The sequence below is a fragment of the Thalassophryne amazonica genome, chromosome 19 (assembly GCF_902500255.1).
Source record: "Thalassophryne amazonica chromosome 19, fThaAma1.1, whole genome shotgun sequence".
In the NCBI taxonomy this organism is placed as follows: Eukaryota; Metazoa; Chordata; class Actinopteri; order Batrachoidiformes; family Batrachoididae; genus Thalassophryne; species Thalassophryne amazonica.
Window position 1 is genome coordinate 30,559,933 of NC_047121.1, and position 23,035 is coordinate 30,582,967.

General features: G+C 39.9%; 1 protein-coding gene across 1 annotated transcript; it reads left to right on the forward strand.

Moving 5' to 3' along the window:
- The first annotated feature begins 7,187 nt into the window (after nt 1–7,187).
- pacc1 (proton activated chloride channel 1) lies at nt 7,188–21,332 on the forward strand. The gene is made up of 8 exons (XM_034159404.1): nt 7,188–7,389; nt 9,015–9,129; nt 15,119–15,328; nt 17,059–17,213; nt 19,325–19,467; nt 20,356–20,497; nt 20,580–20,687; nt 20,776–21,332. The coding sequence occupies exons 1-8, from the start codon at nt 7,354–7,356 to the stop codon at nt 20,935–20,937; spliced, it is 1,071 nt and encodes a 356-aa protein (XP_034015295.1). The 5' UTR covers nt 7,188–7,353; the 3' UTR covers nt 20,938–21,332.
- The last annotated feature ends 1,703 nt before the right edge of the window (nt 21,333–23,035 follow it).

A 23,035-nucleotide genomic window follows, 5' to 3' on the forward strand; every position in this document is an offset into this window, starting at 1 on the left:
ATAACCAAAGAATTTCTGCACCAAACTGTCAGAAACCATCTCAGGGAAGCTCATCTGCTATGCTCGTGTTCCTCATCGGACTCTCGACCTGACTCCAGTTCGTCGTCGTAACCGACTTGAGGGGCAAATGCTCACATTCGCTGGCGTTTGGCCCGTTGGAGAGGTGTTCTCTTCCCGGATGAATCCCGGTTCACACTGTCAGGGAAGAGATGGCAGACAGTGTGTGTGGCGTCGTGTGGGTGAGCGGTTTTCTGATGTCAATGTTGTGGATCGAGTGGCCCATGGTGGCGGTGGGGTTATGGTATGGGCAGGCGTCTGTTATAGATGAAGAACACAGGTGCATTTTATTGATGGCATTTTGAATGCACAGAGATACCGTGACGAGATCCTGAGGCCCATTGTTGTGCCATACATCCAAGAACATCACCTCATGTTGCAGCAGAATAATGCACGGCCCCATGTTGCAAGGATCTGTACACAATTCTTGGAAGTTGAAAATGTCCCAGTTCTTGCATGGCCGGCATACTCACCGGACATGTCACCCATTGAGCATGTTTGGGATGCTCTGGACCGGCGTATACGACAGCGTGTACCAGTTCCTGCCAATATCCAGCAACTTTGCACAGCCATTGAAGAGGAGTGGACCAACATTCCACAGGCCACAATTGACAACCTGATCAACTCTATGCGAAGGAGATGTGTTGCACTGCATGAGGCAAATGGTGGTCACACCAGATACTGACTGGTATCCCCCCCAATAAAACAAAACTGCACCTTTCAGAGTGGCCTTTTATTGTGGGCAGTCTAAGGCACACCTGTGCACTATCATGGTGTCTAATCAGCATCTTGATATGGCACACCTGTGAGGTGGATGGATTATCTCAGCAAAGGAGAAGTGCTCACTATCACAGATTTAGACTGGTTTGTGAACAATATTTGAGGGAAATGGTGATATTGTGTATGTGGAAAAAGTTTTAGATCTTTGAGTTCATCTCATACAAAATGGGAGCAAAACCAAAAGTGTTGCGTTTATATTTTTGTTGAGTGTATATCAGGGGTATACCTACCATTAATATTAGACGTGTAAAGGCTAACGTTGTAGCAATCATTCATCACATTTTATCCGAGTGCGACACACCCAGATGTGTGAAGCTGCACAAATGGTCTCATGAGAGGGTTTCGGCCCAACAAACTCATTCATAAACAATTTCCTTCTGGATAAATAAAGTTCTTCTTATTCTTATTCTTTTATTCATGTCCCACCAGCGTGTATTCATGTCATGCATACAACAACCCGTCTCTGTTCTATGCAAACAAAGCTATTTCCAGACAAACTGTCTCACATAATGTTTCCTACTAGAGCTGAAACAACTAATCTAGTAAATCGATTAAAATCGATTATTAAAATAGTTGTCAACTAATTTAGTCATCGATTAGTTGCTAAATAACTTTGTTTTACCGCAAATGTTTCGTTTCTTCCATATAATCAACCGAGCTTTGCTTTGACTCTTGAACCAATGAAGGAGTGCTTCGAGCTGCTGCTTCGTTGGTTTCATTTGTTTTATTTCGCTTTATCTTAATTTTGCCCCACTAAACCCTAAAGAGCATATGTCTGTGAAGAATATTTACCTTTTTATGTTAAACTGACCTGTTATGGTCTTCAGAAACAGTTGATAGAAGCATTTTATGCTAACGCCGATGCTAACGCATCACGTCTATGGCGTTTTCAATGTTAAAGTTAGCATTAAACTGCTGGCATTTCAGCATGTTTGTGCATTTGTTTTCTGTATAATAATTAATGGCTCAGCGTTTGTTGTAAAAGAGTAAAATGTATTACAAATTATAATATTTTTTTATTTATTTTATTTATATATTAATAATAAGAATAGCAGCAATAATAATAGTAATAATAACTAATAATGCTACAATACAATTTTAGAGAAAGAGACATGAGTCACATGTGTCATTGTGAAATGACCACATAGTTTACAAGTTATACAGAGAATGTTGCACATATAATGAGTCACAGTTTTTGATTTAGGTTTTATGGTTAACTGGTTATGCTAATTGCTCATTTGCAGCAACTAAAATACCTCTTTTTTCACCATATATTTTATAACATTTATATGTTTCAATGTTGTTTTATGGCAACTCAGCACTTTGATAAAGCAATGCCATTTGAAATAATTATTTTTGTTCTTTATTATAAACTGTTTTATTCTTTATTATTTTATATTTCAACAGCCAAGGGACATTTGACGATTTGATGATTTTTCAAGTATTTTAAGTTTTCAAATAATGTTCTGTTGTTAAAGTGATGGAAGGAGAGAAAAATTGTTTCCCTGGGACATTTTTTAAAAATTATCCCGCTAATCCGATTAATCGATTAATCGTGTCGAAACCCCATCAGATTCATCGATGATCCAAATAATCGTTTGTTGCAGCCCTATTTCCTACCTCGCCTGTGGTTACTGCTGTAAATATGACAAAAACTCTCTCGACCACCCAGTGGTGCTTTTCTCTGTCAGGACGGCTGAACGTCATAAAATGTCTGTAACTTTGTGAATAAAGGACTTGCTCTCTCTCATTCTCTCATGCACATCTACGACGATGCTGCAACGAATGAACATGTAGAAGTAACTGGAAATAAACGGCGTGCACTTGCATTGCCAAAAATGGGGAGTTGTGTCTCCTTTTTCACCAAACACAATTTCCACACTCATGGTCACTACACGACCACCAACTTCCACACTGGTGATCCTGACAACCTCTACAACGTAATGGCAACAAAAGATAAAGATAAATCATGGAATGGTTTCAGGAAGTTTCAGACGTCATTTAGAGCCTCGTGCTGACACGGGAAGTGTGCACAGGCCTTTCAGAAATGGTGGTAACATTTGTGAGTGGAGGAGAAAAAAAAAACCCAAGAAAAATACAAAACAGTTTGTCCTCGTTTACACATTCCACAGAAACATATTCACTGTGCAATTTAAACAGCTCTTTTTTAATGAGATGATTGATTATTTTATTTAATTAAGTATAAACAAGATAGTGGCGGCATGGTGGATTAGTGGTTAGCACTGTTGCGTCACAGCAAGAAGGTTGTGGGATCGCTTCCCACCTGGGGCCTTTCTTTGTGGAGTTTACATGTTCTCATGGTTGCTTGGGCTTCCACGTTCAAAGACATGCAGATTAGGTGAATTAGAAACTTTAAACTGATCAAATTTAAATCACAATTAAATCAAATTTATTAATTCTATATAGCACCAAATCACGACTAGTCGCCTCAAGGCGCTTCACAAACATCATTTAAATGGCAGAATAAAATGAACTAAGATTAAAAACACAATAAAAAAATTTAAAACATAAATAAGTAAAAGGAATAAAACAAATAAAAAGAATAAAAAAAGAAGACACACAATCGTATAAAATGCTAACGATAAAACAGGGAAAAAAATGTGTCTTCAGTCTGGCCTTAAAAGTCTCCACAGAGTCTGACTGTCGGATCTGCGCAGGCAGATCATTCCACAGAGCTGGGGTGCGGTAAGAGAAGGCTCTGTAATGCGCTGACTTTTTTTTCACCCTAGGGACACACAATAGGCCTGCACCCTATGAACACAGGGCCCGAGCCGTAGGCCTCAACCAGACCAGGTAGGGGGTGCCAGTCTGTGAACAATTTTATAGGCCAATAATAATACTTTAATATCCGATCTCAGAGAGACCAGAAGCCAGTGAAGGGATACCAGAACCGGCGTAATATGGTCAAACCTTCTGCTTCATGTCAGAAGTCTGGCAGCAGCATTTTGAACCAGTTGAAGACTGCTAATGCTGGACTGCGGTAAACCAGAAAACAAAGCATTACAGTAGTCCAATCTGGAAAAGCATGAATCATAGTTTCAGCATCAGCCATAGACAGGATGGGACGAATCTTCGCTATATTTCTTATAGTCCATGGGCCAGACCAGATATCAGTACCACCAAAGGTGGCTAAATCCAGTTGGTTCTAAAATGTTTATAGTGTCAACATAAGTGTAAAAAGATGTGATAGCAATTCCAAATTGGTAGCTTTGTCATTTTTTTTTTTTTTTATAAAAACGCAAATTCGCCCACTAGTGTTATTCCATATTTTGGTAAAATCTGGAAATATGATAATGTTCTATCCAGAATCAGTCACAAATTGACTAAAACAATGTAATGGGTTCCATTTTATGTTTCCTTCAAAGGATCAAAGATAATAAATAGATTTACTCTGTTGTACAGTAGTGTTCAGAATAATAGTAGTGCTATGTGACTAAAAAGATTAATCCAGGTTTTGAGTATATTTCTTATTGTTACATGGGAAACAAGGTATCAGTAGATTCAGTAGATTCTCACAAATCCAACAAGACCAAGCATTCATAATATGCACACTCTTAAGGCTATGAAATTGGGCTATTAGTAAAAAAAAAAAGTAGAAAAGGGTGTGTTCACAATAATAGCATTTGCTGTTGACGCTACAAACTCAAACTATTATGTTCAAACTGCTTTTTTAGCAATCCTGTGAATCACTAAACTACTATTTAGTTGTATAACCACAGTTTTTCATGATTTCTTCACATGTGCGAGGCATTAATTTTGTTGGTTTGGAAGCAAGATTTTGCTCGGTTACTAGTGTGCATGGGGTCATTGTCTTGTTGAAACACCCATTTCAAGGGCATGTCCTCTTCAGCATAAGGCAACATGACCTCTTCAAGTATTTTGACATATCCAAACTGATCCATGATACCTGGTATGCGATATATAGGCCCAACACCATAGTAGGAGAAACATGCCCATATCATGATGCTTGTACCACCATGCTTCACTGTCTTCACTGTGAACTGTGGCTTGAATTCAGAGTTTGGGGGTCGTCTCACAAACTGTCTGCAGCCCTTGGACCTAAAAAGAAGAATTTTTTTTTTTTTTTTTAACGCTCATCAGTCCACAAAATATTCCTCCATTTCTCTTTAGGCCAGCTGATGTGTTCTTTGGCAAATTGTAACCTCTTCTGCACATGTCTTTTATTTAACAGAGGGACTTTGAGGGGGATTCTTGGAAATAAATTAGCTTCACACAGGCATCTTCTTACTCTCACAGCACTTACAGGTAACTCCAGACTGTCTTTGATCATCCTGGAGCTGATCAGTGGGTGAGCCTTTGCCATTCTGGTTATGCCTCTATCCATTTTGATGGTTGTTTTCTGTTTTCTTCCACGTGTTTCTGTTTTTTTTTTTTTGTCCATTTTAAAGCATTGGAGATCATTGTAGATGAACAGCCTATAATTTTTTGCACCTGCGTATAAGTTTTCCCCTCTCCAATCAACTTTTTAATCAAACTACGCTGTTCTTCTGAACAATGTCTTGAACGTCCCATTTTCCTCAGGCTTTCAAAGAGAAAAGCATGTTCAACAGGTGCTGGCTTCATGCTTAAATAGGGGACACCTGATTCACACCTGTTTGTCCACAAAACTGATGAACTCACTGACTGAATGCCACACTACTATTATTGTGAACACCCTATCCAGTGGATGCGTGGCTCACCTGCACCAGATGTTGTGCTGCAGCTGCTCGCATGCAAATGTGTGCGGTCCTGCAAATTACCCCAGTGTACCTCCCTCAGCAATGGCTTGAAGCGCACTGACATGTGCAAGCTACAGAGTTGCAACAACCAAGCCAGTGAAGAAGAAACAGAAGTTGAGATATCAGACTCTGATGACGATATGGATGATGAATAACTTGCTGGTAATATTCCACACACTCCACATATTTTTTTACTTAAACATATACTACAGTTTATATACAAATAGAGTTTTATGTCACTACAGTTCCTTACATGTTTATATGACCCTTTTGGTGTTCATTAAAGGATAGATTTTGCATTCTAAATGATACAGATAAATTGTGTATTTGCATAGTCTTTTCGTGGGGTACGCCCATTTATGTAGTGATTACCATCATTAAGCTACCAATCTGCGACTGCTATCATATCAAAACATAAAGTAGAGTCATATGGCATGTCAAAAATACCAATGAGAATTAGCCACCTCACGTGGTACCGATATGTGAAATTTGGGATCCTGGCCCATGGACTATTAGATGGAGAAAGCAGTCCTTGTAATGATGATAATGTATAACACATGAATCTAGGCTAAACACTAGCTGATCAAATTGATGCAGATGTCTTGCTGGATCAAGAACCATCATTTCAGTCTTATCGCAGTTCAAAAGTAGAAAGTTACTCGACATCCAACTTCTCACTGCTGCAAGGCAGTCTTCTAGAAATTTTATGTGGACAAGATTTCCAGCAGTTATCGGCATATATAATTAAGTGTCATCAGCATAGCAATGAAAAGCAACCCCAAAACACTGCAATATGTTGCGGAAGGGTGCTATATACAGGGAAACAAGCAGGGGGCCCAGAACAGATCCCTGCGGAACCCCAAACTTCATGCCCCTAACATCAGAGGTAGTGTCATTGCCTAAAACACAGTGGGAACGACCGGACAGATAAAACGTCAACCACGCAAGGGCAGTTCCAGTAATCCTGAAACAATTTTCTAGCCTATCAAAAGTACAATATGACGATCAACAGTGTCAAACGCAGCACTAAGATCCAACAACACCAAGCCTGTAGTGGTATCTGAGTCTATTGCTCGCAGAAGATCATTAACTACTTTAACAAGTGCTGTTTCTGTGGAGTGATGTTTTCTAAATGCAGACTGCAATGGCTCAGAAATTAGTTGGTGATCAGTAGATGTGAATTTATGGCCCTGTGATAGATTGGTGACCTGTCCAGGGTGTACCTCACCTCTTATCCTATGACTACGGGGATAGACTCCAACCCCCTCTGATCCTTAATTGGAGTAAGCGGGTATAAAAAAAAATGAATGACACAAAATTTTGATTTTTGTTTGAAAAGAGCTGTCAGCACCTGAAAAAAAAAAATCAAAAGCTACTTCTTTCTTTTTTTTTTTAACAAAGTTCTAGGGAAAAAACTTGCACAGTAATAATAATGCAGTCAGAAACTTTTAATCATCACCTGACTTTATATCTTGCAGTGAAGGATATTGAAAAGTTTACAATGCGCACTTGAACGCAGCACGAGGTTTGCACGAAAAGAAGGAGAGAAGGAGGCAACAAGGGAACTACGGTGAGGAAACGAGCTAGGAGTCAATTCACTGTTCTCTCAGGAATGGACGTTGTTGTTATCAAATCCCCCGTTTGGGAACCGAAAACTGGGACCTCGGTACGTGCCAAGGGAAATATGTAGGGTGGGGACAAATGACTTTGTTATTTTTTTAAGAAAGCTTCTTTTGAAAGAAGTGCTGACTGAGCAATGTTCGGGAAAGAAAATTCGCGCTCATACCAAGAGGTAAGAAAGAAAAGTCTCAGCTGACTTAAAGTGCTTGTACTCAATGTTATCTGTATATTTCATAGTTAATATTTAATATGAAAACACGTTCTCAGATTAAGTGACTTCGGTGGCAGTTCAACGGTCACTAAATTTTTCAGGTCGCATCATGTTACTAAAGAGCTGAGTTGGCAGGAAAGTTTCGTTCCGCTGAGTGAAAGAGCTGACTCATTTTTAGGAGGACAGCTTTGCCCTGTTCCATTAAAAAGCAACACTTTAAAAAGAAAAGAAAAAAAGCAAGCTGAAGGGGCAGTCATACATCAGTTACAACCGTCCCAGCATGCACTGGTGCTACAGGAAAAGCCCATTTGCTGTTAATTAGAGGTACTAGTTATTATATTCCTGCCATCAGAAATTTTGAGAAAGGTCTAATATGATTACTTGGTCTGTCCATCAGTCCATCAATTTTGTCAGCACAACCATCATCACGGCTATCCCTCTGTGGCGAGGAAGATCGTCTTGTGGTTGATTCCCGGATGGGATGACCGAACAGACCTGGTCTTGCCGTGCACGGTTTTTGACAGACGCTGCACACTGTTGCTGTGGGAAGCATCTGCCAGTGAGGATCTTCTTCCCTCTCCTTCCTCTGTGTTGTTCATTTGCATTTTTTCAAAGTCTTCAAACTCCACTGTGGATCATTGCTCGCCAGCTGGCTCGTTGCTTCATGCCTTCTTTCCAGGTCTTCACGTCGACGGAGCAGTTCTTGAGGTTGTGCTTCAGGAGATCCTTGCAGCATTTCTTCTGCCCTCCTCCTGACTGTTTTCCTTCACTCTGATGAGAGTAGAAGATCTGTTTGGGAAGTCGGCTGTCATCCATCCTAACGACGTGACCCACCCATCGAAGCTGGTTCTTGATGATGACCCACTTGATGCTCTGTAGCTTGGCATCAGCCAGGACGCTGATGTTGGTATGGTAGTTTTCCCACCTGATGTGGAGGATACTCAGGCAGTGTTGGCGGAATTGCTCGAGGGTCTTCAGGTGGTGGCGGTAGGAGGGTCCAGGTCAGCAGGGTTGGCATGGTGATGGCTTCGTAGCCACGAAGTTTTGTGTTGTGTCAAAGGCCTCTATTGTTGAAAACATGGTTGTGTAAATAGAAAACTTGAGTCAGTGTTGCATCTTGTCATCGATCTCAGCAGGTATGGAAAGTGAGTCATGTTGTCCAGGACCTGTCTGTGCAGTGTCAGAGCAGGGAGCTGTGGTAGCACACCATATGAAGATGTGCATGAAGGAAAATAATTACAGTTGTTGTTTATTTAGCACAGGCATTGTGCAAGAACTGTAACCCTGACTATGTATCAGCAGAATGTGTTTATTTTGTATTTTAAACAGATTGACTTCTTATACAGTAGTCAAAACTTTTACTGCGCTTTAAGAATGATTCACAATGTGTAGCCTACATTTACTTGGTCATTATTTTGCTTGAATGTTATTTGGACTACAGGAGGTATATTTCTGCTTTGTGTTGATGCAGTTTGTAAATAATTTTTGTACAACTGCGTATCTACACTGGAGATTTAAGTTTCTGTCTTGTTTTTACAAGAACTTACTAGTTAATGTACTTGTGTTTTCTTCTCCGAATCTCCCAGTTCAATGATGACAAATATAATGATGATGAGGATGGTAACGCAAAGTCCCAAGATATTTTCGACGGTTCCCCTGAAGACATGGAGCCAGAGGATCCATATGGCAGCATTTCACAAGGTGTTAATGGCATGTTTAACTCACAATATTACACATTCATACATTTCAAACAGAGCACACTGCTTTTAATGAGTTCTCATTTTAACACAGAGGGGTTCGGCTGAGAATTTTTTTGGCTTGAAGGGTCTAATATGATAGTTTTGATACCAGAATTTGAAATATGTTGACCTGTTGTTATTAAGAACCATTAAATACTGAGGCTTTGGCAGTGTGTCAGCGCGCAGATGTGTAGTGTGCCACTCTGTGTTGGTAAAGCGATGCACACAGACACTGGACTTCTTTATTGCTGTTGTGGTTCTATCTGAGGTTAAGGTTGAGGTGATGGTAAAAGAGATCATGTACACTTTTTCAGAAAGGTAATCAAAGTCACCAAAGTTATAAAAATAAATATTGAATTGTCCAAAATACGCATAGATACTGAAATGATCCAAAAAATGAAAATTTAGTTTTCAGGTCCACAAAACAAACCATTTCTGTGCATGTTGCTTTAAGTAGAAGGGAGCAGCTGGTTGGAGGGAAGGAGAGCAGGAGAAATACCTGAGCAGCAAGTCTCCCTGCACACTGTTGACTAGGGATGGGTATCGAGAACCGGTTCCTTTCGGGTATCGTTAAGAAATGATTCGATGCACCGACATCAATAAGCTTTGTGCTTAACGATTCTGTTATCAGTCCTTCAGAGTGGCCGTTGTTTTGGGGGGTGTTTGTCAGGAAAATGATCATTTCTCTACATTGATTACGGACCCTGCAGCGGGTCCATAATCAACTTTTCTGCAGCGCGGCTTTGTTTTGAACCTTGAACCAATCGAAGCAGTGGTTCGCAGATTGAAGCAATGCTTCGATCTATTGCTTCATTTATTCTTTCTTTCGCTTAATTTTTGCCCCGCTAAAACCCTAAAGAGCATACGTCTGTGAGTTTTATTTACCTTTTCTATGTTAAACCGACCTGTTATGGTCTTCTGAAACAGTTGACGGATGTATTTTATAACTTAAAAACGGGAGCGATGCTAACGCGTTACCATGTCTATGGCATTTTCAATGTTAAAAGTTAGCATTAAGCAGTTGCAGCTGTCATCACGTTCGGGTGCATTTGTTTTCAAATTGTAATATTTCTTAAATTTATTGTTTATATGTTAATGATCTAATGATTTTTATATACAATTTTAGAGAAAGAGACAAAAAGAACCTGAATAGAAACACAACAGAAAATATAAAAGCAACTAACAATGAACATACATAAATAAATAACTACATACATACAGAAATAAATAAGTGTTTCCTGTGAACACCTAGTGGCTCTTACACCTCCGTTTCATCCCTGTCTTATTTAAGTTTAATGACAGTTTGTTTCGGTCAAACTGTATTTTCAGTGTGTTAATTTCTTCAGTGATGTCCTCTATCTGCCAAGCTAGAAAACTGCTGCATCCCAGTAAGAGCAGAATACTACTGGAATGAATTTGAGTAAGGAAAGTTTGTTTTTTTCTCACCTAAATGGATGCTGCACTCACTGCAGTTTATTGTCTGGAATAGTCCCAGATTGCATTTCAGAGCTTCTAGAATTGAAACATTTTCGTGCGGGTGGTGTTGGGGGGTAATTTTGGGTTTCATCTTTTTTTGTTTTTCATCACTTTCATCCCTGAATATGTCAGTCGTGAGTCACGTTTGTGCTGATTAAAGTCACTAACTGGGACACCTGTCTTGTTGTGAGAAAGAAACGAGAATCGTCCTCCGTTCTGTTCACACAGCTCCAAACGTTGCGCGGCTCTCTGACGAGTCAAGTTAGAACGATAGAGTCCAGTCGGAATTAATAATTTCAAAGTGAAACACCGTTTTGTTTATTTTTATTTATGTCCAGAGATCAAGGATACAGTGACCAATTTCATATTTATTTACTTTAAGACTCAATGAAATACATAGAAAACCTGTAAAGCCTACTTTTAGTACAAAATTCACAAGGTAAGGGAGATAAGGGAATCGATAAGGAATCGGATCGATAAGTAGAATCGATAATGGCATCGATATCGATAAAATCTTATCAGTACCAGTGATGCCGGTAACGCGTTACTCTAATCTGACCACTTTTTTTAGTAACGAGTAATATAACGCGTTAATCTTTCCAAATCAGTAATCAGATTAAAGTTACTTCTCCAAGTCACTGTGCGTTACTATTATTTTTCATTGTGGGCCGATAGCAGCATTAAACTTGGTCCGTGGGCAGGAGGTCTGGGTTCGACTGAACTGCCCACTTTAAGTGAGCTGTGAGCTTTTCATCCACGGTTTTTTGCAGCTGCTCGACTCGTCGTCTCCTCTTAAAGCACGGTGATCAGCACACCTGCACTGAGCTTTACAAAGACATTTTTATACTTTTTTCCTCCTTTATTTAGAGCTGAGCTGAGCCGCTCTGTATCTGCACGTTAAAACAGCTGATCCTCCGCGACGCGTCAACAACTAACACTATTTTCCACTCAAATGCACCTAAACTCTCTTTCTGAGGACCACATGATGTGAAAACACAATAAAACTTTCTTACCTGTAAATCTGGTCATGTTTTCTGCATAAATAAATGTTATCCATTCTTTGTGCTCAAACGCCAAAGTAGGGGCGAATCCAGATGGAATGGGGGCGTGGGGGAGGGATGTGCCCCCCTCACAACACCCCTAGATTAAAGGTCCAGTTTTGAAGCCTTTTTTTACTACAACTACTAATACTACTTGAAATAATATTAATTTCGACAAGTAAAATATTTAGAGAGAATTTAAATGTTAGAAAAATGCTAGAATGAATTTAATAGTTACATTTATAAACAATGTAGGTTCGAAATTGCAAGTTTTACTGTTACAGTGCTGTCAACAGTTAAATATGAGGTCAAGAAAGAGGTCTTTATTTTACTTTTTATAAAACAAGTATTTATTTTCATTGAAGTCAAGAAAGGGTGACTATAAAGTAAGTTTTGGCAAAACAGGTATCATTGTCATGTTGAGGTGGGCTGAGGGTTGTTGTCGGCAGCTGGGAAAAGTAACTAAAAAAGTAACTAGTAATCTAACTTAGTTACTTTTACAATTGAGTAATCAGTAAAGTAACTAAGTTACTTTTTCAAGGAGTAATCAGTAATTGGATTACTTTTTCAAAGTAACTGTGGCAACACTGATCAGTACACATCCCTAGTGTTGACACGTCCCGCTGAACGCAGAACCATCTCATGGATGTGTCTTCCAGAACAAGTCAGATGGATATGAACTTTTTTGTCATATGTGACAGTAATTTAAAAATATAACTCCGTGCTAAAATACCCTCGGCCGTATGAGCATGTACCTTTTAACGCCGTCTGCAGGAAGGCATGCGTGTGCGCATACATGAGCTTTTGAAAAGAACAGAAGTTTCCTTTGGCGGCGTGTGATGCGTGTGCACTAGAAGTGGACGATACCGGGAATTTTGGTATTGATCCGATACCAAGTAAATACAGCTCCAGTATTGCCGATATCGATACCGATACTTTTTCATATTTACGCTTCATAGATCCAAAGGATCCAAAAGACCTAGGATAGAATTTTGCCAAACATTGTACGTGACAACAAAATACTTTATTATCACAATCTACATTTTTGTTTAAAAAAATATCACTCAACACAACTTAAAACAAAATCTCCTCAGGTAGAGGGCTGACAAACCACAATACGTGCGCTGCTCCGTGTTCTGTGACACAGCGCAGACAGAGAGTAGACTTTGATGAATCTGCGTGCGCAGCAGTCAGTGCGTGCGGGAGAGAAAAAAGCTTAAGTATTGATCTTTTTACATGAGGATCGTTCAATATCAATACCAACGTTGGTATCGATATTATCGATATTAGGATCGATCCGCCCACCTCTAGTGTGCACGCTGACATCCATGAGATGTCTTGTAAATCAGTTCAGAGGTATTATGAGGTTACAAAAACTGTGTTTTCAGTTTTAGAAGTGTTTATTTTTGCTAGCTTTTACATAATATGAGAGACATGTGAGATTTACACAGAAATGCAGTGGTTTCGAAGCAATTCCACCATGTTGAATTAGCAGCCAGAGAGTGAGACCAGCCAGTGACATCGCAGTGCCTCTCTACACTCATTGGCTGTCATCCCCCCCCAAAAAAAGAGGAAAGAAAAAGTGGATTTGCATGATTTATAGCATAAAAATAGGAAACAGACTGTGGCCTTTTGATCTCTTAAAATAGGTCAAGATTATCCATCTTTGAACTTTTGCGAGGTCTGTGTCCCAAGAATGTTCCCTGTGAATTTGAAGACTCTGGCAGTAACAGGACTGGACTTATACTGAGCACAGACAGACGGACACAAAGCCTTCGCAATACCCGATGGAAATATTTTGACGACGCAGACACACTGTTCCTTATCCTCCTTATCTTTGGTCCATAAAGTTCTGCCTTAATCTATAAAACATTTATTGAATTTTTGACAAACAGGGTTGATCACATAACAGAGGAAATTTATAAAGTCCCAGGTTTGATTTTATTTATTTATTATTTTGTTGTTTGCCTGTAGGGTTTAATATACGAGGTCTGTCAATAAAGTAACGGTCCTTATTATTTTTTTTCAAAAACTATATGGATTTGAATCACGTGCGATTACATCAGCCAACCTTGAACCCTCGTGCGCATGCGTGAGTTTTTCCACGCCTGTCGGTTGCGTCATTTGCCTGTGGGCAGGCTTTGAGTGAGCACTGGTCCACCCCTCTCGTCTTTTTTTCATTGTTCAGGAATGGCTCAGAGACTGGCGCTTTGCTTGATCAAAATTTTTTCAAAAACTGTGAGGCACATCCGAGTGGACACCATTCGAGAAATTCAGCTGGTTTTCGGTGAAAATTTTAACGGCTGATGAGAGATTATGGAGTGTTACTGTCGCTTTAAGGACTCCCCACGGAGCCACAGGGCGCGCCGTGCTCCGAGCCGCTGTCGTCTGCCTGTTTCGAGCTGAAAACTTCCAAATTTAAGCCTCTGTTGACCCAGGACATCGTGAAAGAACAGAGAAGTCTCAGAAGAGCTCGGGATCAGCAGTTTATCCGGACATTCCACTGTTAAAGGAGATTTTGTAATGAAAGATGTGCGGACGGCGCCACAGCAAAACACCTCCGTTGGAAGCATTACGGGACAAGTTTGAACATGCCCAGCTGTTAAACAATTTCTCGGATACTCACTCGACTGAAAGCCATCGAAAACCGTCTGAATCTTACGAATGGTTATCAACACGGAGGTGTTTTGCTGTGGCGCCGCGCCATGAGCGGCTGGGTGCCGACGCGCGAATCCGTCCGCACGTCTTTCATTACAAAATCTCCTTTAACAGTGGAATGTCTGGATAAACTGCTGATCCCGAGCTCTTCTGAAACTTCTCTGTTCTCTCACGACGTCCTGGGTCAACAGAGGCTTAAATTTGGAAGTTTTCAGCTTGAAACAGGCTGGCGACGGCGGCTCGGAGCGTGGCGCGCCCTGCGGCTCCGTGGGGAGTCCTTAAAGCGACAGTAACACTCCATAATCTCTCATCAGCCGTTAAAATTTTCACCAAAAACTGTCTGAATTTCTCGAATGGTGTCCACTTCGATGTGCCTCACAGTTTCTGAAAAAATTTTGATAAAGCAAAGCTCCAGTCTCTGAGCCATTCCTGAACAATGAAAAAAAAGACGAGAGGGCTGGACCACTCCTCACTCAAAGCCTGCCCACAGGCGAATGACGCAACCGACAGGCGTGGAAAAACTCACGCATGCGCACGAGGGTTCAAGGTTGGCTGATGTAATTGCACGTGATTCAAATCCATATAGTTTTTGAAAAAATAAAAAGGACTGTTACTTTATTGACAGACCTCATATTCTTATATTCATTACTGAGTTATTACATGTTAATTAGATAGGTTCCTCTGTGTAAAAAAAGTAAGCCTTCATTTTCATTTTGCAGTCTGAAATTATTTACATGTACCTTTATATGTACCTGTTTTTTTCCTTCCCTGTGACAGAGGAGGAAGACAGAAGCTTTAGTGCACAGAAGAAATTCAGTAAAAACTGTGTGAAGAATGTGTGCACTGTGGTGCTCATCTCCATCTACCTGCTACTGACTACAGTGGCAGCTTTCCTGGTCTACCATACCATCTCTGACTTCATGGAGAAACTCAATCACCCCGTCATGTCTGTGACTTACAAAGAAGTTGAGTTATTTTCACACCCAGGTTGGTATCGCGGTCACGCTACGTGTCTGTGACCAGTGTTGCCACAGTAACTTTGAAAAGTTACTTTATTCATTACTTTTTTAGTTACTTTATACAGTTACTTCATTAGCAGCTTTATGCAGTTACTTTATTCTGAGCTGCCGACAACTTGTAACTAAAGCCTGGGTCCCACCGAATAATGAAGGATGAAGGAGGAGCCACGCAGCATGTTTTCTTTGCTACGAGAGGGTTTTCTGTGTAGGCTCTCAGTTGTCCAGGTGGTTTCCATAGTAGAGAAGCTTGAATCTTCGACTGGACTGGGTTGCTTGACGTTTCGCTTCAAATCGCAGAAGCTTCCTCAGCTAAAATTCTTGCTCTGGTAACTCACCACGTGCAAAAGAGCACTTTTGCAGAAATAAATGGATGAACACAAACTTAAAAGTGGACTCACATTGTAAAAATGACTGTGTTTAAAGCCAGTGAAAAAATAAAGTCAGCAAGTCACGGATGCAAAGGAAGCCACTTAGAAAGAACACAGAGGCAGCTGTCCATGAAAGGACAACAGCAGCGCGCGTGCAAAAGAGCGATTTTGCAGAAATAAACGGACAAACATAAAGTTTTGTGTGTTTAAAGCTGCAGAAGAAAAGCCAGAGAGCCATGGAGCCAGCGAGGAGCACAGAGGCGGCTCTCCAGGAACCCGTGGTTCGGGTCTAGCTGGTCTGGTGCATTACAGGTGGACAGCAGCCTGGCGCACAGCGCACAACTGCGGAACTGTGCTGGAGTGTCTATTTTTGGACTGCGTTTAAAAAAAAAAGGACATCTTTAAATGGTGCTGTGAATCTGTGAATTGAAAACCCACACTTTAAAGGGACCAGGTGTGGGAGGGCTGGAGGTTTGGACCAAACTCATGCCTAAACGTGCGCCAACATGGCGCTATCATGGCGCTATCATGGCACTACGTGGCTTAGTGTGGCTGATGCGAGCCATTCAAGGCTGTAATTACAGGTCGGTCGTGGCTCACTAGAGGCTGCTACGCGGCACATGCGGGGTACAGAGAGGCACATAGAGGCACCTTCATAGCAGATATGCGATAGATGAAAACGTGGGTCATTCTTCAAATAATCGTGACACACTCATGCGTGGCTCCTTCTTCATCCTTCATTATTCAGTGGGACGCAGGCTTAACAAGTAAGGTAACTAATAAGGTATCTAGTTATCTAACTTGGTTACTCTTAAGATTGAGCAATCAGCAATGTAACTAATAGTTACTTTGCTGAGAACTCAGTCTTAAAAATACCCAAGTTAGAATACTAGATACCTTATTAGTTAAAAGTAACTGTAAAATGTAACTGTTTAAAGTAACTTTTCAATGTTACTGTGGCAACACTGTCTGTGGCCTTGGACAATATCATTCAAATGCACTGTCTCAGTCCATGCAGCTGTAAGTGGGTACCGGACCTTGGCTGGGGGGTAATCTGTGTCAGACTGGTGTCTTGCTTAGGGAAAGTTGTTGTCATCTGCTTCACGCTACAGAATCCAGACATAAACTCGGGCTTTAACGGGCCTCTGAGCCTATATGGAATTGGTGTTATTGGTGTTAATGATGACTGGGATTGTAATTCGAGAAATGAACAGTTTAAAATGGGAATGATCATAATTACAACTAATCAGGAATCCTGGCACATGATGGTTTAACATGTTATTTCTTGCATGTGTGTGTGTGTGCGCGCGTGTGTGTGTGAATTAAGCAGGTATTGCTCTGTATCCTGGCAATGCTCAGCTGTTGAGCTGCAAGCACCATTATCATGACAACATTCCACCTTTAGTGGACCCAGGAAAGCCTCAAAAAGGGGACTGCATCATTAACCAAGTCACTTACATGGGTCCGTTCACAAACGAATCACAGGTTAGTCATGAAGACATTTTACTGGTGGGGTCCTTTTCATAGAGGCTTTTGAAAACATTGTCCTCTTGTTCCACTTCAGAAGTTAAATGTGTGGTGTTTATTTATGTACTGGCAAAAAATGTGACAGTTTTTACTATAAAGCAAATATTAGTTTCTAGAATTCAGTATTTATGGACAGTACACATGTGGTGTGTCACAGATTTGCCTTTTTTCTCTGCATCTGCATCTTTGATTCTTTGGACTGAAAGCACCTCATGAGTTTATTAGTGATTAGTGAAGCAATTAAAGGAGGGCCATGATATATTAAAAGGTGTGCACTACTTGCACAAGCAGTGTATATGCTAGTGCATGTACAGACCTGGTGCCTCCTATACTGTTTCAGTATAAAAATCATACAGATACACAATCCTGAATCGTCCAGCAAGTGCCAGTGTTCATCAGATGGCATTGCAGCATGTACCACTAATATGTTGCTTTTTTGTAGACTCTGGGGGGGGGGGGGGGGGGGGGTGTTCAAAAACCTTTTTTTACAGATCAGTGTTTTGAGTTAACTGTTGCTAACTTGCAGTAGTGATGAAAATAATTAGCACGATCCACAGCCACACATTCTATCTTTTTTTTTAACGGTTTTACTTTTCCCTTCTTTCGTATGTTTCATGTTGAATAGACCCACATAGTCGATATCATGTTCGGTAACTAGCTTACACCCACTTGTTAGCTGATGCTAATGTGAAACAATTAATCGAGTAATTCGAATAATTCGATTACAAAAAATGTTTGAGGCAAATTCTTTGCCTCGAAGCTTCGTTTAAAGTAGTACATATGCCAGGCCTGTAGGTGGCACTGTAACGCTCCCACAAAAAACCGAGAAGAAGACCGTAGCGCATGCCCATAACTAATGTAAGCGGTAATCAATGTAGCAGGTGATGCTACAAGTTTTAAAAGCCACATGCTGAGTAAAATAAAGCCTTTTAAGAGAAAGGGTCTGTGCTGATCATCTGAAATGGACTTATTATGCATTTAAAGTGGAGCAGTGTGTTTATATATATATATATATATATATATATTAAAATGTGGTTTGCTCCACTGGCTGCTCTCCACCTCTGCAGATGAACCGAAAGGAAGCGCACTTTAAATTAATCATGTTTAACTATTAAAAAAAATGCCTATATTCAGATTTGATTAGAGTTTTTATCAACAGGCTGTAGAGATAATTTATCAGTGCAGCTGTCGTGGAAATGTTGCACTCCACAGCCGTTTTTTCCAAAGGCTTTGTTATTCGCCAAGTATCCACAGAAAACAATGAATTTGACTTCAGTTTGAGCTGCTCTGTATGGCATGTAGAAATATACACTAAACACTGAATAAATCACAGCAATAAAAACTGCAAATGAAATGTGCAATAAGAAAAAAAAAAAGAATGTCCTGTCCGCAGACTGAAGATTTCACAGAGCGCCTGGGTTTATGGTTTGGCAAAGCTCCAAAACTCTTAATAATGTGAAAAAATAAATAATTACCTGGGAAAACAGAGAGGGAACATCCTAAACTTAAAAATCTGAATGATGGCACAGTGACATTGTGCCATTGCTTAGGGAGAGCCCTGCCACAACTGATATTGTTTAAAAATACCAAAGTACTTTTTTTATCCGATTACTCGATTAATCGAAAAAATAATTGATAGAATACTCGATTCCAAAAATATTTGATAGCTGCAGCCATAGATGCCACTATGGGATCTTGCATATGTACGCAAATTGATTTTGAGATTAATCTGGTGCAACAGAATCAGCATGCACTAATCAGTTCATCCTCATTTTTGAGTTATCGTCTACACAAGCTGGCTGGGATGTACTACATCACTCACTCACTCACTCACTTACTCACACACACACACACACACACACACACACACACACACACACACACACACACACACACACACACACACACACACACACACACACACACACACACACACACACACAGACACACTCATCTAAACTGTCACCAGCACAGGGACTATCAAAACGGTCCACTGCTCATCTGTTACACTGATCTTTTTTGTTTATTTTAAAGGTATATATTACTAACTGTTCACCTCTGTGTCACAGAAAAAAGCCTTGGTGGTCCGTGGCCCATCTGATGTCAGAAACAAGGAGTTAATCTTCATGCAGTTCAGCCAGAATGAAACACAAGCAGATTTCAGTGCCATCACTTATATGCTTTTTGCCAAATTTAGCGACTTCGCTGAAAGGTAATGATTGATTGATAAGTGAAGGAAGATTTTTCAAATATTTCTGAGGATATGTCTGTGTTGATTGAAGTATTTTAGTAAATTGTTGCTTGACTGACAACTTTCTGAAGAGCCATCATCACACACTGAATAATATCTGATTCATATTTCTTGCTAGGTAGACAGTAAGTAGGAGTTGGAGCAAAGTGTTGAACGTATAACCTGTAAAACAAGATACAGAAAGCATACAACAAGCATATGTGATTTTTTTTTTTATGGCCAAGAACCCACATTGTTTAAATTGTGAGTAGAGTTGTGCTGGATTGTGGCCTGTGGGTGTGTTGGTCTTCAAACAAGGTGTGGTCAGGCACAGTGCTGATAGAATGCTATCATAAGGTGGCAGAAAGCAGTTGCTCCATAGACCACCAAAAAAATGGTTTTACCGTATATCGCAGTATTTAGATGCATCTGACATAAGTGCGTTTAAGACACATATACTTTCTGCTTGCATATAAAATTAAACTGAATTAAAAACCATTAAAAGGAAGAAGAAGAAAGGAAATAAATACTAATGGAAAACCATGAAAACTTCACTTTACTGATTAGCTGCTTCCCGTCAGAGCTTTGGTGGCTGCTCTCTGCTGGTGGGCTTTGATGCTGATCCAGTAACCCTCAGGAAAAAGAAAAAAATCTCCCACAGGTTCCTTTGTCAGTCCTGCTTTTAAAGGGGATGACAGGTGACACGAGTTTATTTCATGTTAAGTCCAAAACGCCCATCAGATTTACACACATAAACGAGCAGTTCTGATATTTCACATATGGGTTCCTTGCATATTGGAGGATAAAAAGTCTTTTGCAAAAACTATTTGGCTCTGTTTCATCATCGTGCTTTGTGTTCTACTTCTTTAGTGGTAATCAGTCACAGTTCATGATGGATTGTGAGAGGAATTACTCCATGTGGACTTTCTCTGGAGGATTCAGAACCTGGGTCAAGATGTCTTTAGTGAAGACAACTGGGACAACCAATGACGGAATTGAGTTTCGGCAAGAGGTATTTCTTTTTTTTATTTCTTTTTCCCGACATAATACGAGCCCATACAACAAACCATAACCAGTTATTTTCAATTTTGTAGTCCACTGTGGTGAAATTCAATGACAAAAGGCCTGAAGCACAGAAAAGCAATGAACTTTTCTTTGCTGTCTTCGAATGGCGGGATCCTTTTATGCAGGAAATCAGACTGGTACGTTCTCTCAGCTACCCCACCCCCAAACTATTAATCTTCCCATATACGTTTATGTGACAAATGGATTACATTTTCCCCCAAACAGATAGTGACTGCAAATGCCTGGAATTCCATAGCCATTCTCTGTGGAGTCTTCATGGCGCTCTTCAAGGCTGCTAATTTTGCCAAACTCACCATCCAGTGGATAATCAGGATGCGCAAGAGGCATCTGAGAAATAAAGCCAAGGAACTGAACCAGATAAACTGAAACATCCTGCAGACCACCACCAGAATCTAACCAGCTTCAACTCATCCACATGAATGAGTTACACTCATCTTTTACACAATCTTGTGTTTTAAAGACACTACTCCCAGCACTTTGCAAATGGTGAATGCTGACTTTTTCTTACTTTAACTCAGGGTTACTGAATATTGCACTTGTATTGTGATTTCTTAGCTGCTTTTGCAAGAATTCACTCATTCTTTTATTAATGTTTTCTGTCCTTTATGCTGTTTTATATACACATACACCAAACTGCTGAGATTCACAAGTCCTGAAATGCTTGTTAGTTCATTTTAAAGTACAATCTGACAGCTTTAGGTTATTAAATGACTGTTTTTAAATTGTTTTAATGATTTGTTCCATGAGGACCTGCTGTTTTACTACAACCCCAATTCCAATGAAGTTGGGACATTGTGTAAAATGTAAATAACAGAATACAATGATTTCCAAATCCTCTTCAACCTATATTCAACTGAATACAACACAAAGACAAGATATTTAATGTTCAAACTGATAAACCTTATTGTTTTTGTGCAAATATTTGCTCATTTTGAAATGCATGCCTGCAACATGTTTCAAAAAAGTTGGGACAGTGATATGTTTACCACTGTGTTACATCACCTTTCCTTCTCACAACACTCAATAAGCTTTTGGGAACTGAGGACGCTAACTGTGAGTGTCATGATTGGGTATAAAAGGAGCATCCCCAAAAGTCCAAAGATGGGGCAGAGATCACCACTATGTGAACAACTGCATGAAAAAATAGTCCAACAGCTTAAGAGCAATGTTTCTCAACATTCAGTTGCAAGGAATTTAGGGACTCCATCATCTACAGTACATAATATAATCAGAAGAGCAACGTATTTTTCAGGGACGTCCCTGCTTATTTCAGCAAGACAATGCCAAGTCGCATTCTGCACGTGTTACAGCAGCGTGGCTTCGTAGTAAAAGAGTGCGGGTACTAGACTGGCCTGCCTGCAGTCCAGACCTGTCGCCAATTGAAAATGTGTGGCGCATTATGAAGTGCAAAATACAATGGAGACCCCAGACTGCTGAACAACTGAAGTTCTACATCAAGCAAGAATGGCAAAGAATTCCACCTGTAGAAGCTTCAACAATTAGAGTCCTCAGTTCCCAAATGCTTATTGAGTGTTGTGAGAAGGAAAGGTGATGTAACACAGTGGTAAACATACCACTGTCCCAGCTTTTTTGAAACGTGTTGCAGGCATCCATTTCAAAATGAGGAAATATTTGCACAAAAACAATCAAATTTATCAGATTGAACATTAAATATCTTGTCTTTGTGGTGTATTCAATTGAATATAGGTTGAAGAGGATTTGCAAATCATTGTATTCTGTTTTTAATTTACATTTTACACAACGCCCCAACTTCATTGGAATTGGGGTTGTATGTAAAAAAATGTGTTTGCAGATGATCAGGATGAAAGGTTATTGATCTGATCACATACCCTGTCAGGGAAGTGTACACGCCATTCATATTTTGAGAAAGGTGTGCGCATGTTATATAGCAAATAGCAGCAAGGTTTAGAAACACATTCCTGAACATTATCAATATAGCTATTGTATGTATTATACACATTATTATAGTGTGTGTGTGTATGTGTGTGTGTGTGTGAGTGTGTGTGTGAGAGAGAGAGAGAGACAGACCAAGCTTTTGCTGAATTTTATATTTCTTGTCATTGTGATCATATTCTAAAGGGATTAGGGCATCACATGTTAACGTTACACTCATTTCAAATGTGTTCATGTAGATTTTTGTGTATAAACAAACTTATCTGTATCATTTAACTAGTTGATACCAATGAAGTATCCACAACAATCCTGTTCCGTAATTTGAATTGATGTTTTGTTTTTTTTCTTTGCAATGTGTGAAATAAATCTGCACAGTCTAGACTTTTGCGCCTAAATTGTTTTTATTAGATTAACAAAAATTAAATAAAAAAACAGAACCTCAAACTGAAGACAAAACTTGTGGTCTACCATTCTCTCCACCCTCCTCTACAGCTGCGAAACATGGACACTGTATTGACACAATTTGAAGAAACTCCAAAGATTCCATCAG

Bases quoted from the DNA above. Each gene is read 5' to 3' on its own strand.
- pacc1 (XM_034159404.1), top strand. From the start codon at position 7,354: ATGTTCGGGAAAGAAAATTCGCGCTCATACCAAGAG. The intron at 17,214-19,324 runs GTTAGTCATGAA...TCTGTGTCACAG, and splicing joins CGTTCACAAACGAATCACAG to AAAAAAGCCTTGGTGGTCCG. The intron at 20,688-20,775 runs GTACGTTCTCTC...TCCCCCAAACAG, and splicing joins TTATGCAGGAAATCAGACTG to ATAGTGACTGCAAATGCCTG.